This window comes from Hylobates moloch, unplaced genomic scaffold (genome assembly GCF_009828535.3).
Source record: "Hylobates moloch isolate HMO894 unplaced genomic scaffold, HMol_V3 SCAFFOLD_4, whole genome shotgun sequence".
Lineage (NCBI taxonomy): Eukaryota > Metazoa > Chordata > Mammalia > Primates > Hylobatidae > Hylobates > Hylobates moloch.
In genome coordinates this window covers 103,460,807-103,476,423 of record NW_026652279.1, presented here as the reverse complement: position 1 = coordinate 103,476,423, position 15,617 = coordinate 103,460,807, and the positions used below count along the sequence as shown (strand labels likewise).

At 36.2% G+C, this 15,617-nt stretch overlaps 1 protein-coding gene across 1 annotated transcript in view; it reads left to right on the top strand.

Moving 5' to 3' along the window:
* VWA8 (von Willebrand factor A domain containing 8) overlaps positions 1–15,617 on the top strand; it is a 427,846-nt gene that overhangs the window by 172,593 nt on the left and 239,636 nt on the right. Inside the window, exons 18-20 of the mRNA XM_032150771.2 lie at positions 4,852–4,958; positions 8,432–8,549; positions 11,096–11,147. Coding sequence (XP_032006662.1) covers positions 4,852–4,958; positions 8,432–8,549; positions 11,096–11,147 — 277 coding nt within the window. The remainder of the gene's footprint in view (positions 1–4,851; positions 4,959–8,431; positions 8,550–11,095; positions 11,148–15,617) is intronic.

Here is a 15,617-nt window from a genome sequence, read left to right as displayed (position 1 = left end):
GAATCACCACACTGACTTCCACAATGGCTGAACTAGTTTACAGTCCCACCAACAGTGTAAAAGTGTTCCTATTTCTCCACATCCTCTCCAGCACCTGTTGTTTCCTGACTTTTTAATGATGGCCGTTCTAACTGGTGTGAGATGGTATCTCATTGTGGTTTTGATTTGCATTTCTCTGATGGCCAGTGATGATGAGCATTTCTTCATGTGTTTTTTGGCTGCATAAATGTCTTCTTTTGAGAAGTGTCTGTTCATGTCCTTTGCCCACTTTTTGATGGGGTTGTTTGTTTTTTTCTTGTAAATTTGTTTGAGTTCATTGTAGATTCTGGATATTAGCCCTTTGTCAGATGAGTAGGTTGCAAAAGTTTTCTCCCATTCTGTAGGTTGCCTGTTCACTCTGATGGTAGTTTCTCTTGCTGTGCAGAAGCTCTTTAGTTTAATTAGATCCCATTTGTCAATTTTGGCTTTTGTTGCCGTTGCTTTTGGTGTTTTAGACATGAAGTCCTTGCCCACGCCTATGTCCTGAATGGTATTGCCTAGGTTTTCTTGTAGGATTTTAATGGTTTTAGGTCTAACATTTAAGTCTTTAATCCATCTTGAATTAATTTTTGTATAAGGTGTAAGGAAGGGATCCAGTTTCAGCTTTCTACATATGGCTAGCCAGTTTTCCCAGCACCATTTATTAAATAGGGAATCCTTTCCCCATTTCTTGTTTTTGTCAGGTTTGTCAAAGATCAGATAGTTGTAGATATGCGGCATCATTTCTGAGGGCTCTGTTCTGTTCCATTGATCTATGTCTCTGTTGTGGTACCAGTACCATGCTGTTTTGGTTACTGTAGCCTTGTAGTATAGTTTGAAGTCAGGTAGCATGATGCCTCCAGCTTTGTAATTTTCTATAATCTCTTTAATTTTCTGAAATACTGAAATATTTTATAATTTAAAAAACTGAAAAACAAAAATTGGTTACTTTTCATTCTCATACATATTCACTGAATCAAATAGTTGACTAATTTTTCCAGCGTTATCAACTGACCGTAAAAAACTCTATTTTCTAATCACTCCATGACCCTTTCAACTAGAAATGAATAGAAAACAGCTATTTTGTTTATGCATCATCTGTTTAGTTTAGCAAGGCTGCAGACTCAAAAGCCTTCTTACTAACCTTCTCTTTAGAACAGCACAGTGGCCGGAAGGAAGCCAAAATTATTGATTCATAAAGTATTTTTTTTTAATAAACTCATTTTATATTGAATCAGTGAAAAGGAGTTGGATTTTGTGGAAAATTTTAAAACAAAGATTGATGTAACTTATTTTCACAAAGAACTTTATGAAGCAGACAAAAATCAAAATAAATTATCTAACCTAAATTTATTAAACGTTGAATTTATAAATATTAGTTGGGCTTTTTTTTTGTTAATGTATTTTTAAAAATATCACTCATATATTTACGCCAATGGCATTAAGATTGCAACAATTTTTATGTGATGAATTCCCTAAGTACCTCATCCTCATACCCTATAACATGAACATCATTTCAGAGCTTGATGCATAATTCATTTTCTGGATATTTGAAAACCTAAGGAACTACAGGGAAGAATTTAGAAGATTAGGAAATTCTCAAGTAATTTGCATTCCAAAAATACTTTTATTGTAGAAAAATTAATTAGAGGTCTCTGTAATAAGAGTTCTACTTCATTCAAGTGTTTGGTATTTCATTAATTTATTTACTTCTGGAAAATTTTAAGGTGATCCTCAAAATTCAATTCTATGCTGATCCTTTAGCACGGAAATTTTAGACAAGTTGTAAGAGTTTAATCAGAAATGAAGATTAACTGTTTCTGTTATTGAAGTAATGAGGAAATTATTCTATTTGTCAAAAACTCAATTTGCATGCAGTTGTCAGAAATTCCCTTTGGATATAAAATGATTTGGGATCAACACCTATGGATAAATAAATAAATAAGCAAAGTTAATAACATCTATATAAAATTTTCACTGTTTAAGCTGTTAGTAATTAATTTTAAAAATCACAAGTCTGATCGAACTAATCATACACAGTGTTAAAATTAGAATGATTATTGTTGGTGTGAATTTTTTGTTGTCTGGAAGAATCGTTTTGCTTGCAGGAAAGACTATTTGGGGATTTATTTTTGGTTTTAGAAACTGGCATTCAGTTTTATAGTGTTATAATTTTAAAAATTGAGACCTTCTTTAGGCTTTTCTGTTCATTCAGTTAACTCTGTAAGTCTAGCAGATATTAACAATCACTTTGAAAAGCCTTTGAAAAATGTCTGGTTCCATTTATAAAACTCGGCTAAATAAAATACCTTCAAACATTTGAAATGGTTAATAAATTTTATATATTCTGTTTCCTTTTACATACTTTGGATGTCTCAATGAACAAACAAAACCTTCCTGAGTAATTAATACACAAATGTAGCCAATTAAATTTATAAATAGGCTGTACTATAAATTATCTTAAATATTCCAATACTATTTGGAAATTTAAGATTTAAAATCACAAGTACAAATTAATTAATCAATTATATCCTGAATAGAAGTCAAAGACTGCCTAGTATCCACAAAGCCCCTCAGTCTTTTTCTTTCACTCTTATAAGTAACACCTCTCCTTCCTAGCGCTGGTGATTTGAGAATACCCCGACCCTTAACAGACTTCTTTACTACCATCCTGAGAAGTCCTATCTTATTCCTTAATCTAAAGATCCTATCCCACTCCTGTGACAAAGACAGTTATTTGAGTTAGCTTAGCGTAACTACTATACTTCTCTTTTTGACTTTCCCAGAGTGTAGCTGAATCTTTCTTTAGTTTTTCTTATAACCAAAACCTAATGAGACTAGAGCTTTTCCAATTTTTTTTTTTGTTGGTAAAATGAATAAATGTGGTAAATGTAATAGACACCAGGCTAAACAGACACCAGGTAAATTTAAAAGACACCAGGCTGTTCATAATAGTTATGAGTACACTTGGAAAATTTGCAACAGGATATGTGCTTGCTTTGGTTTTGGGAAGCTAGGATAGTAAAGAGTAATATTTCATTCATTCATTTATTTGCTTATTTTACCAAGGCCAAGGGAGGAGAGGGAAAAAATAAGTAGAAAATATCAGTGAGCAATGGGCAAGGAAGCAGTTAACAAATCCCTTAAAATCTAGGAAAAAAATTAGGATTGGCCTCACACCACCTGATATGTTCCATTCTCCTCATTTGTTGGATGGGCCAATATCTTAGAATGTTCTAGATGTAAATATATTTCAACTTCCTTGGTACCTCGATTGATATTGCTGTCTGGGTGCTAGATTGAGAATAATGGTGAAGTGTGTTCAATCGCAGCAGGAAAGAATGCCCTATTAGCAAGCAATGCCTGCCAATATTGGTGAAGGGAAGGCATCTGTGCCATATTTGCTATCCTCTGCAGGCTTTGGAGTGTAATCTAGAAATGTTTCCACACAGGGCCAACATTAAGATGTGTTGACACGCAGACTATATACGCATTGGGGAAGCTTGGGAATAGCAAACAAGTCTAAGTCTGAAAATAGTCAATGCCAGTCAGGGTGTTCTGACAGGAATAATGCGGATGCAGCTGCAGGGCCTAATGTTTCCAAGCCAGCCTCTAGTTTGTGGGATAGTGGTAAGAGGAAGGTTAAGCAGGGTGCCAAGACAAGGGCTCAGGGAACAGGACAAAAGCCAGCTATTGGACTGGGAGATAAGGTGAGGGCTTGGTTTTGAACGAGGCAATGATCTAAGAACTATGACGAAAGTTCAGAGGTGAGCAGCAAAGTCTGACTTCATGCTGAACTGAGGAGTTACTAGCATAGAGCTTTGTAATTTCCTCTATCATAGCCTAGGCCCAAAATGAGACAGGAGGTAAGATATAATGTCAGATATATGGACTGGAATTTTACAGGGACAGGAAACCTGACAGTTCTTTACATTCTTGTCTATTTGCTGCCTCAAGCTCTCCAACCTTTCCACTATTAGAGATTGCACTCAAGACTGTAGGAACCACCACCAAAGATTTAGAGCTGTGAAAAACCCAAATTGTTTAAAAGTGGTATGTTCTTAGTATGTTTATTCGGAACATTGTATCACATAGTGGTTAATTTAAAGTGGTATAGTTAAACCATGGGTACCATGGATTAAAAGTCATATCCGTTGTCTCACTTGGGACCATAAATTCTAGCTATAACTTTATTTGTGTGGGTGGGAAACTATGTTTCATGCTTCAAGCACATGTTGCTCATAATCTGTTTGAAGAATAACTGTCACTCACTAGATTGTTGTTTTGACAACATACACATAGAATAGATAAGCAGATATATTTTTTAATAGAAGGAAAAACCAAGCTAGATAATCTTAAGTTCATTCAGAACTTTATGTTAGAAAGTCAAGAAAATCTCATTAATCCATCTCCACTGGTTTGAATTTATGATTGCCAACCTAGAACAGCCAAGTGTTGTTGTTTAATCTACTTAAGAAAATTCGATAAGCCAGTATACTAATTATACTTAAGAAAGCAAATTATTTTAAATTTTATCTTGCAAAGTGTTGTACATAAATCAGTACTGCTAATTACAAATAAGTTTTACTTATTAAAGGAGATTCCACAAACATATAATTCACACATACTTTAAGTTTATATTTATTCCAAAATTTTGTTTGATTTATATTTTACAGATCCAGACTGATCTTCCTTAATTGGTTGTAATTAGTAAGGGGTGTATGTGTGTGTGTGTGTGTGTGTGTGTGTGTGTGTGTGTGTGTGTGTGTGTTTAAGAATTGCAGAAAGCTTTGACTTAAGCCATTTCCCCCTTCCTCCCTCTTCATCCTCCAGGTTTTTACCCAGTCTTGCTAGGTCAGCATTAGAAAAAAATCTGGCAGATGCTACAATAGAAATAAATACTGATGACAATTTGGAGCCAGAACTGAAGGATTACAAATGTAAGTATTTGATTTGGCTCTTTTTTTTAAGTGAAATAATAATTAACAAACATTTGATGCTGTTTATTTCAATTCCGGTTAAAAAAGTTTTTGGTTTTCATCTACTTTGTTTTATATATTAGTTTGAAGAAATGAATCTGATTTTTTTTAAGTTTGAAAAACACAAGTAAAATCTTAGAATATTTACTTCATTTCAGTACATACTAGATACAATTCCCCTCACCCTTAAGACTCACAATTGATACTAATTGATACTCTGAGAATTCCTGTTGCAAATCAACTTGTCTAATTTTAACAAATGTACTTTTTCCAAATGTATTTCACCAATGAATCTAGAATGCTGTTTTCTTTGCACGTTTACATTTTGAGGGTCAGCAATGTCGTATAAGATATGTTGGAGAAACTTTCCTAGGTTGATACAAACTACAATAATAATCAGAATATGCATGCCCTCTTATTCCTTCCATTTCCACCTGTATTGTCTTTTTTGGTACTTTTCTTCTGGATAGCCATAAATATAATTTTGAGTTTTGGGGAGATTTAGTTCTTCGTTTAAAAGCTTTCTGTTCTTCCATTAGAACACAATGAAAGATTTTCAATTTTTAAAAAATGTAAATACCTATTTTATCGAAGCAGCCAATGTGTGACTACTCTTTAAAAGGGACTATTGTGGCTTTCTTTGTAGCAGATGCTTTTAATCATTGGGGCTGCACTGAGACGAGAATTTGGTATTGAGGAAATAAAATGAATTTTTTAGAGTCAAATTATAAACTCAGCATACTGAAGGATCTGAATACAGATACGCAGAGTCAACTCAAAGAGAAGGAATAATACTGTATTCTCAATATTATTTGAGTGAGTCTATTAAATATCCAAAGAACGACTGTCATTCTGACTGCCGATTGTTTGGTCTTGGTTACTGGCTAGTGTTAGCAGTGCCCATCTAAGCCTCGTGTAGGGGATAAGGAGCCTAAGTGAAGAGACTTTTTACTTGTCTGGTTCCATTCATCTTTAAGGCCATCTCTCTTGTGAAGAATTCATTTAATTAACTCTCCGTGTTCACACAACAACCTTCTGATGAGGAATTGGCTTTCCATGCAGGTTCCCTCCAATTAATATGCTGGTTATGGCAACCAGTATATCATAGTCCATGTGAAAGTTACAGTTGTCATATAATATTTTGCAATTCTGATTTTACATCATTATATATAGAGAGAAACCAGAATATGTATCTTTAATATTCTCCTGAAAGTTAGATTTGCCCTTAGTTGTGATGACAAAATCAGGTTTACAGCCTACTAGGCTGAGAACCTTGACAAATTTACCAAAATAATGCCATTCTGTGGGTTTCTTAGAAGATAGCTAGCCAACTTTCTCCCACAGAAGTGCTAGCATCACCATTCTCTGAGTGCATTTCCCTTTTTGAGGTTGACATTTTAACAATAAACATTAGTTGAGTGAATAAACTTGTCCTTAAGCCGTAAATCTGCTGAGTGGATGTATTCCATAAACTAAACCATAGATAGCATCAGATGCTGTTTGAATCTGAAATTATGTGTCATCTCAACATGCAACTAGATAGTAGATTCACTGCCATATCCCTGCTCTTTCTTTCCCTTTACAGTTTTATACTGGGTCTATTTCAGAGACCTAATGGTAGTAAATAAATAGTAAACTCTCAGTGTTACAGCTCATGGTTTTCCTTCCCTGTAGAACTTGTAAATAAAAGGAAAATGGCAAGGATTTATTGAAGGGCGAAGTTACCGTTAAGATACTGTGCTGTGTCAAATGTGTAGCACTCCACAGTGATTAAACAGGGTGACAATTATTTTTAGCTCAGACTTGTTCACAGTACTCCATAGAAGCAAAAGTTGCTTTTCTCCATTGTCTTTCAAAACGCTTAGCACAAAAGTCACATTCTAGTGGAGAAACAAACTGTAATTTTTTTATTTGAAGTAGAAAAAAAAAAGATGGGTGAATTGTTTAAGGCGTATATTTGCTTGCTAAAGTATTTCCACAGGTTGCAATGTTATTTGGAGTCAAAATATTCAATATATCCCATATGGTAGAAAGAATGTCAGACTAGACTAAATTGTTTTAAGCTCTACTCATGTTAGCTGGGTGATTTTGAGCAAATTACACAGTGTATGTTCTTAGTATTCTCATTATTCTTTCCTCTTTGAATTACATGACATCATATGAGAAAAAAATGAGGTGAAACTTCAGCTTGGGATCTGGCACATAGAAGGTCCTTAATAAATGATAGCTTCTATCATTGTAATCATTAGTATTACTAAAATACCTACTACTATTAATGTTATTAATATTATTGAACTTCGAACATGTCAGTGAACATGTCATGCATATCTGGTTACTGTAGGGAATATATAGCAGATATGTTCCCTGACTTCAAGAGCTTTATTACTTAGTTTTCTGGCTTCCGGGAACTAATAATGTCTTCTAGGTCAACCTACTTAAAGCAAATAAGGAACAATATAATAATTATTATTACAAAATAATTGCATAAGACAGAGGTTCCCAATCTGGCTGGGTATGAAAATCACTTGAGTGATTATTTGAAAATATAGGCCTCCTGGACCAACCTTGAAAATAGTAATTTTAAAATATTTATTTTGTTATGTTTATTTTTAGTGTGTGTGTGTGTGTGTGTGTGTGTGTGTGTGTATAGGTATAAAGAGAGAGAGACAAGGTTGCACTCTGTTACCCAGGCTGGAGTACAGCACTGCAATCATGGCTCACTGTAGCCTCAACATCCCGGGCTCAAGCAATCCTCCTGCCTCAGCCTCCTGAGTAGCTGGGACTACAGGCATATGCCATGAGGTCTGGCTAATTTTTAATATTTTTTGTAGAGACAGGGTCTCTCTGTGTTGCCCAGGCTGGTCTTGAAACCCCAGGCTCAAGTGAAAGTGATCCTTCTGCCTTGGCCTCCTGAAATGCTGGTGACAGGCATGTGCCACTGCACTTGGCTGAAAATAGTAATTTAAGAGTTCTGTGGTAGGTTAGTTCATCTGTATTTTTGACTAGAGCTATAGGAGATTGTCTTAAGGGGTTTCTGAATTGGTGCACACTAAAAGATAATATTCAAGGTACTTTGGAGCTCTTGAATTTAGGTGTATTTAACTTATGTATGTGTTATAGTCTCTGACCAAACAAGCTTGTGAAGGTGGCTTGACTGTATTCTGGTTTTGTTTTGTTTTGTTTTTTTTTTTAGTTTCTCACAATTACATATATACTGTTGTCTATCTACATTGTTTTAAAGAAAATTTGTTACCTTTTGAAGCATTTTGTATCTAGAGCTGTGGTGTTTTATTACTACTCTCAAGCTTATTTCTTTAGATGTTAAATTTAAATCCACAGATATTACTGAAACTGTATTGCATTCTATGTTGGGTGGCTTGGCATCTCTGAGGACAGAGCTATGAATAATTATCTGTCCTGTGTGAAATGTTTAGGTGAAGTAACATCTGGAACTCTGAGGATTGGTGCTGTTAGTGCACCGATCTATAATGCACACGAGAAAATGAAAGTGCCTGATGTTCTTTTCTATGACAACATTCAGGTAAGAGTATTGCTTTGTGTTCTTGGATAAATCACTTAAATTCTGGTAGTACACGCCAATTCAAGTGAAATTGACATGTAATTATTTTTGTGATTTCCTAAATTTAATTTAGATGATGCAAAATAAAGTGCTGAACATATTTTTTTTTTTTTTTTTTCTGTGATGGAGTCTCACTCTGTCGCCCAGGCTGGAGTGCAGTAGCACGATCTCGGCTCACTGCAACCTCCGCCTCCCGGGTTCAAGCGATTCTTCTACCTCAGCCTCCAGAGTAGCTGAGACTAGAGGCATGTGCCAGCATGCCCGGCTAATTTTTATATTTTCAGTAGAGACAGGGTTTCACCATATTGGCCAGGCTGGCCTCGAACTCCTGACCTCGTGATCCATCTGTTTCACCCTCCCAAAGTGCTAGTATTACAGGCATGAGCCACCGTGCCTGGCTGAACAACTTTTATTAAGACATAAGACAGAAAACAGAAAATTTTTTCCAAAGGTACTTAAAAATTGGAGGAATGGTTGCTATGATTAAGATAATAAATTATATATATATAAAATATATACACATACACACATATAATTATATATGTAGTTTTATATGCAATTTTTAAATTAAAATAAGTATTTTAAAATTAAAAACAAAGCAGAGCTATCATCCCCTCTTTTACTTGCTTGTTAAAAGATTTCAGTAGTTCAGAGGGATATGTCCTATGCATCCTTTTTCTCATACTCTTCTTTTTCCTGCAAGTTCCTAGTATTTCTCTTTTCTTTCCTTTTCCTTTCTTTTTTAGAAGAGGAGGGTAGAGAATTCTCTCCTTGTAAACTAGCCAATAATTATGGACCTTCCAGTAAGACATATAAGTTTGTATCTAGAAAGCTTTATTGTAGATGTTTAATAAAAATTTTTTTAGAGGAAATTACCTATAATATAAAAATGTTTTCTCTTCCAACTTTTCTGTCAAGTGGCTATGTATTACTTTTATAGTAAAACACCTACTTAAAATTTTCTATAATATATTTTAAGTTATATTAACTTTATAGGTATCTAGACATATTATTCTTAATAAAAATCTTGGTTAAAAATTCTGAAATCTGTCAGAACTATAATTATTTTTTATGGTGTAGAAAAGAGCATAACCTTGATTTGATTTTTATTCATTCTATAGCCAATTAACTAATGTTTTATTTTTCTTCTGGAGCATTAATACTCTTGCACAATCAGTAGACAAATGAACAGAAAATAAAGCTACTTATAAGAAACAAAAGTAGAAAAAAACCTTGCCTGTCAAAGGCAAAAACATGATTATGAGGAAAACATACTATTTCCGAGCACTGATAGTATTACACTCTATTCATATGGTGGAAAGGAACAAAGAGACAGAGAACCAGGAAACCCTTACAAATGACAATTTGAAAAACTCCATGGTGGCAAAAATTGAAAAGACTTCACAGGATATAAGAATGTAGGAAATACAGTAGCAGCAAAGACCATTGTGCCCTTGAACACAATGTCTGTTGCCATGGTGTTTGTGACATGGACATTTAGGACGCAGGGCTGCTGTGAACTTTACACAGTGGCCCTGAGGGACGTTTCTTAAGCTGTCTCCAAACGTACCTTCTCTTCTTAAAGCATCATGAATTAGCCATTAATGAAAACTTTTTAGCTGCACCAATTCTACGGACAGTAGCTTGATTAAATTTGTTTCCACTGAGTATATTATTACTTTCTTTTATGCTGTACTTCATCTTTGAAGCCGTAGTCAGTGCCTCTTGCAGATTTAGGTGCTTCTGTATCACCTTGTTGTTCTATGCCCTGTTGTCTCATTACCACATTGTGTTGAAATGGACTTTTAAAATGTGTTTTCCATATCACTAAGGCACAGCCCTATGTTTTCTTTATTTAATATTTCCAGCAAATAATAAAGTGCCTGGCACGTAGTAACTGCCAAGTAAATATGTGTTGAGTGGATTAATAATGAGTAAGATTTTGAATGTTCTTGATAAAGAGTATTACTTCATTAAGCCTTCCGTTAAGGAATATTACGCTTGCAGCAGTAAGGAGGAGAAGTTGGAGGAAAGAGAAATAATAGCCTCTTAATAAGCCTAAGGAGTAAGAATTTAAAAATACCCATCATGAGTCTGGCCTTGTCCTAAGGTATTGGGATGCAGAGATTAAAATACACACACAAGTATATGCAGCTCTAGGGCTCAAGTTGTTCTTCATCTGCAAGTAAGTACACGTAGTTACTACACAGTGTGGTGGAAGTATATGCAATTTACTTATGGTGGCATTGATGGGGTTGATTGACCCAGATTGGAATGATCATAGAAAATTGGTCAACCAGACCCAATTAGGAGAGTCTGTCAGGCAATGAGACTAGCATTAGCAGAGACTTAGTTATATGAGAGAGTAGCTCATTTAGGAAGCTATATATAAATTGTTGTCACTGGTATGAAGCTGAGGTTGCAAGTGGAAGAGTACCAAGAGAAGAGGCTGGTGAATTAGGAAAGAGTGAGATCTTTTCAGTCTTGGTAGTTAAGGAATTTGGATTCTGTTTAGAAGAATGAGGAAGTTATTGAAAGATTTTAAGCACATTTGTACTTTGGCTAACTTTGCTTTTACTCTTTAGTATTGTCTAGGAGTTAGAACTAAGGCAAAGAGAAACTAGTTAGGTGGTTATTGCAGTAGTCCAGATGAAATTTATGAAGGATCTGAACTAAAGAGGTGACAGTGGGGACAGAGTGGAGAGGACACATTGCAGGGCTATTTAGGAGATCAAGTCAGTGGGACTTTGTGTTAGATGAACAGCAGAGATTCTTTCTCAGGGAGCATGATGTCTGGTGAAAAAGTAAACAGAAGAGTAAGCAGAACATTATTCTAAATCGTGCCCATGGTTGGAAACACAGTACAAAAGGAGAGTGGTAGGAGATGAGGCTGAGACTAGATCAAGAATGTAAGCAATGACCTTTGTTCCTAAAGTATTAGGAGTCATTTAAGGAATTTTGAGAAATGAGGTGACAAGATTTTGAACAAAGAAGTGTCAGTACTGTAAGAACTCATTGGCTCAAGGAGAGACTGAAGTTAGAGAAGCTAATTAGCTGATACAAATCTAGGCTAGAGATGATAAAAACCTTGAAACTGTGGGGATGGAAAAGAAAGGGTAGATGCAGTTGATTTTTGGTGGCTTAACAATTCAAGTGCTGTTTAGTTGGATCTTGATAAGAGAGGAATAAGGAGGGCAGGGTGCTGATGATAGGAGTTTGGTCAGCTGGTAGAAAATGATGCCATTAACTGGAGAAAAAGATACAGGATAAAGAATGAAGTTCAGGAGAAAGTAGTAAGTTGAGTTTTAGATGTGTTGAATTTAGGTGACTGGGAAATAGTTAAGGAGGAGTTTTGCTGTTGAAGATTGGTGTAGAGCTGGTCACTGAAGCCATGAGATCGATGAGAGTATTTAAGGAGAGCAGGGTCAGAGGTGGGTCTTTGAATGCTGACATGTGGGTATCCAACTCTGCACACAGCCCTCCCTCAACCCTCAGGTGGGTGCCTGGGTACAAATAGTCACAACCTGCCCCATACCATGAATAAAAAGGGAAGCATGTAAGAAGGTACAAAGAAGGAATTGCTACAGGAAGATCCAGCTCAGAAAACTATGGGAAAAATTGTTAGGGAGGTAGGAAGGAATCAGGGGAAATGGGTAACTGGGAGAGGAGACTTTTAAGAAATTGTCTGAAGAAGGCTTCAGATGATCAAACTACTCCGAGCTACGGGAGGAAATTCAAAACAATAGCGAAGAAGTTAAAAACTTTGAAAAAAAACTAGACAAATGGATAACTAAAATAACCAATGGAGAGAAGGGCTTAAAGGAGCTGATGGAGCTGAAAGCCAAGTATCGAGAACTACGCGAGGATTGCAGAAGCCTCGCTAGCAGATGCGATCAACTGGAAGAAAGGGTATTGCTGATGGAAGATGAAATGAGTGAAATGAAGCGAGAAGGGAAGTTTAGAGAAAAAAGAATAAAAAGAAATGAACAAAGCCTCCAAGAAATTTGGGACTATGTGAAAAGACCAAACCTACATCTGATTGGTGTACCTGAAAATGACGGGGAGAATGGAACCAAGTTGGAAAACACTCTGCAAGATATTATCCAGGAGAACTTCCCCAATCTAGCAAGGCAGGCCAACCTTCAGATTCAGGAAATACAGAGAACGCCACAAAGATACTCCTCAAGAAGAGCAACTCCAAGACACATAATTGTCAGATTCACCAAAGTTGAAATGAAGGAAAAAATGTTAAGGGCAGCCAGAGAGAAAGGTCGGGTTACCCACAAAGGGAAGCCCATCAGACTAACAGCTGATCTCTCAGCAGAAACTCTACAAGCCAGAAGAGAGTGGGGGCCGATATTCAACATTCTTAAAGAAAAGAATTTTCAACCCAGAATTTCATACCCAGCCAAACTAAGCTTCATAAGTGAAGGAGAAATAAAATACTTTACAGACAAGCAAACACTGAGTGATTTTGTCACCACCAGGCCTGCCTATTGGGTACATAATGAAATGAAGGCAGAAATAAAGATGTTCTTTGAAACCAACGAGAACAAAGACACAACATACCACAATCTCTGGGACACATTCAAAGCAGTGTGTAGAGGGAAATTTATAGCACTAAATGCCCACAAGAGAAAGCAGGAAAGATCCAAAATTGACACCCTAACATCACAATTAAAAGAGCTCCTGAAGGAAGCACTAAACATGGAAAGGAGCAACCGGTACCAGCCCCTGCAAAAACATGCCAAATTGTAAAGACCATCGAAGCTAGGAAGAAACTGCATCAACTAACGAGCAAAATAACCAACTAACATCATAATGACAGGATCAGATTCACACATAACAATATTAACTTTAAATGTAAATGGGCTAAATGCTCCAATTAAAAGACACAGACTGGCAAACTGGATAAGGAGTCAGGACCCATCAGTGTGCTGTATTCAGGAAACACATCTCACGTGCAGAGACACACATAGACTCAAAATAAAGGGATGGAGGAAGATCTATCAAGCAAATGGAAAACAAAAAAAGGCAGGGGTTGCAATCCTAGTCTCTGATAAAATAGACTTTAAACCAACAAAGATCAAAAGAGACAAAGAAGGCCATTACATAATGGTAAAGGGATCAATTCAACAAGAAGAGCTAACTATCCTAAATATATATGCACCCAACACAGGAGCACTCAGATTTATAAAACAAGTCCTGAGTGACCTACAAAGGGACTTAAACTCCCACACAATAATAATGGGAGATTTTAACACCCCACTGTCAACATCAGACAGATCAACGAGACAGAAAGTTAACAAGGATAACCACGAATTGAACTCAGCTCTGCACAAAGTGGACCTAATAGACGTCTACAGAACTCTCCACCCCAAATCAACAGAACATACATTTTTTTTCAGCACCACACCACAACTATTCCAAAATTGACCACATAGTTGGAAGTAAAGCTCTCCTCAGCAAATGTAAAAGAACAGAAATTATAACAAACTGTCTCTCAGACCACAGTGCAATCAAACTAGAACTCAGGATTAAGAAACTCACTCAAAACCACTCAACTACATGGAAACTGAACAACCTGCTTCTGAATGACTATTGGGTACATAATGAAATGAAGGCAGAAATAAAGATATTCTTTGAAACCAACGAGAACAAAGACACAACATACCAGAATCTCTGGGACACATTCAAAGCAGTGTGTAGAGGGAAATTTATGGCACTAAATGCCCACAAGAGAAAGCAGGAAAGATCCAAAATTGACACCCTAACATCCCAATTAAAAGAACTAGAAAAGCAAGAGCAAACACATTCAAAAGCTAGCAGAAGGCTAGAAATAACTAAAATCAGAGCAGAACTGAAGGAAATAGAGACACAAAAAACCCTTCAAAAAATTAATGAATCCAGGAGCTGGTTTTTTGAAAAGATCAACAAAATTGATAGACCGCTAGCAAGACTAATAAAGAAGAAAAGAGAGAAGCAGCAAATAGATGCAATAAAAAATAAAAAAGGGGATATCACCACCGATTCCACAGAAATACAATCTACAATCAGAGAATACTACAAACACCTCTATGCAAATAAACTAGAAAATCTAGAAGAAATGGATAAATTCCTCGACAAATACACCCTCCCAAGACTAAACCAGGAAGAAGTTGAATCTCTGAATAGACCAATAACAGGCTCTGAAATTGAGGCAATAATCAATAGCTTACCAACCAAAAAGAGTCCAGGACCTGATGGATTCACAGCCGAATTCTACCAGAGGTACAAGGAGGAACTGGTACCATTCCTTCTGAAACTATTCCAATCGATAGAAAAAGAGGGAATCCTCCCTAACACATTTTATGAAGCCAGCATCGTCCTGATACAAAAGCCTGGCAGAGACATAACCAAAAAGGAGAATTTCAGACTAATATCCTTGATGAACATTGATGCAAAAGTCCTCAATAAAATACTGGCAAACTGAATCCAGCAGCACATCAAAAAGCTTATCCACCATGATCAAGTGGGCTTCATCCCTGGGATGCAAGGCTGGTTCAACATACGCAAATCAATAAATGTAATCCAGCATATAAACAGAACCAATGACAAAAACCACGTGATTATCTCAATAGATGCAGAAAAGGCCATTGACAAAATTCAACAACCCTTCATGCTAAAAACTCTCAATAAATTAGGTATTGATGGGATGTATCTCAAAATAATAAGAGCTATCTATGACAAACCCACAGCCAATATCATACTGAATGGGCAAAAACTGGAAGCATTCCCTTTGAAAACTGGCACAAGACAGGGATGCCCTGTCTCACCACTCCTATTCAACATAGTGCTGGAAGTTCTGGCCAGAGCAATCAGGCAGGAGAAGGAAATAAAGGGTATTCAATTAGGAAATGAGGAAGTCAAATTGTCCCTGTTTGCAGATGACATGATTGTATATCTGGAAAACCCCATCGTCTCAGCCCAAAATCTCCTTAAGCTGATTAGCAACTTCAGCAAAGTCTCAGGATACAAAATCAATGTACAGAAATCACAAG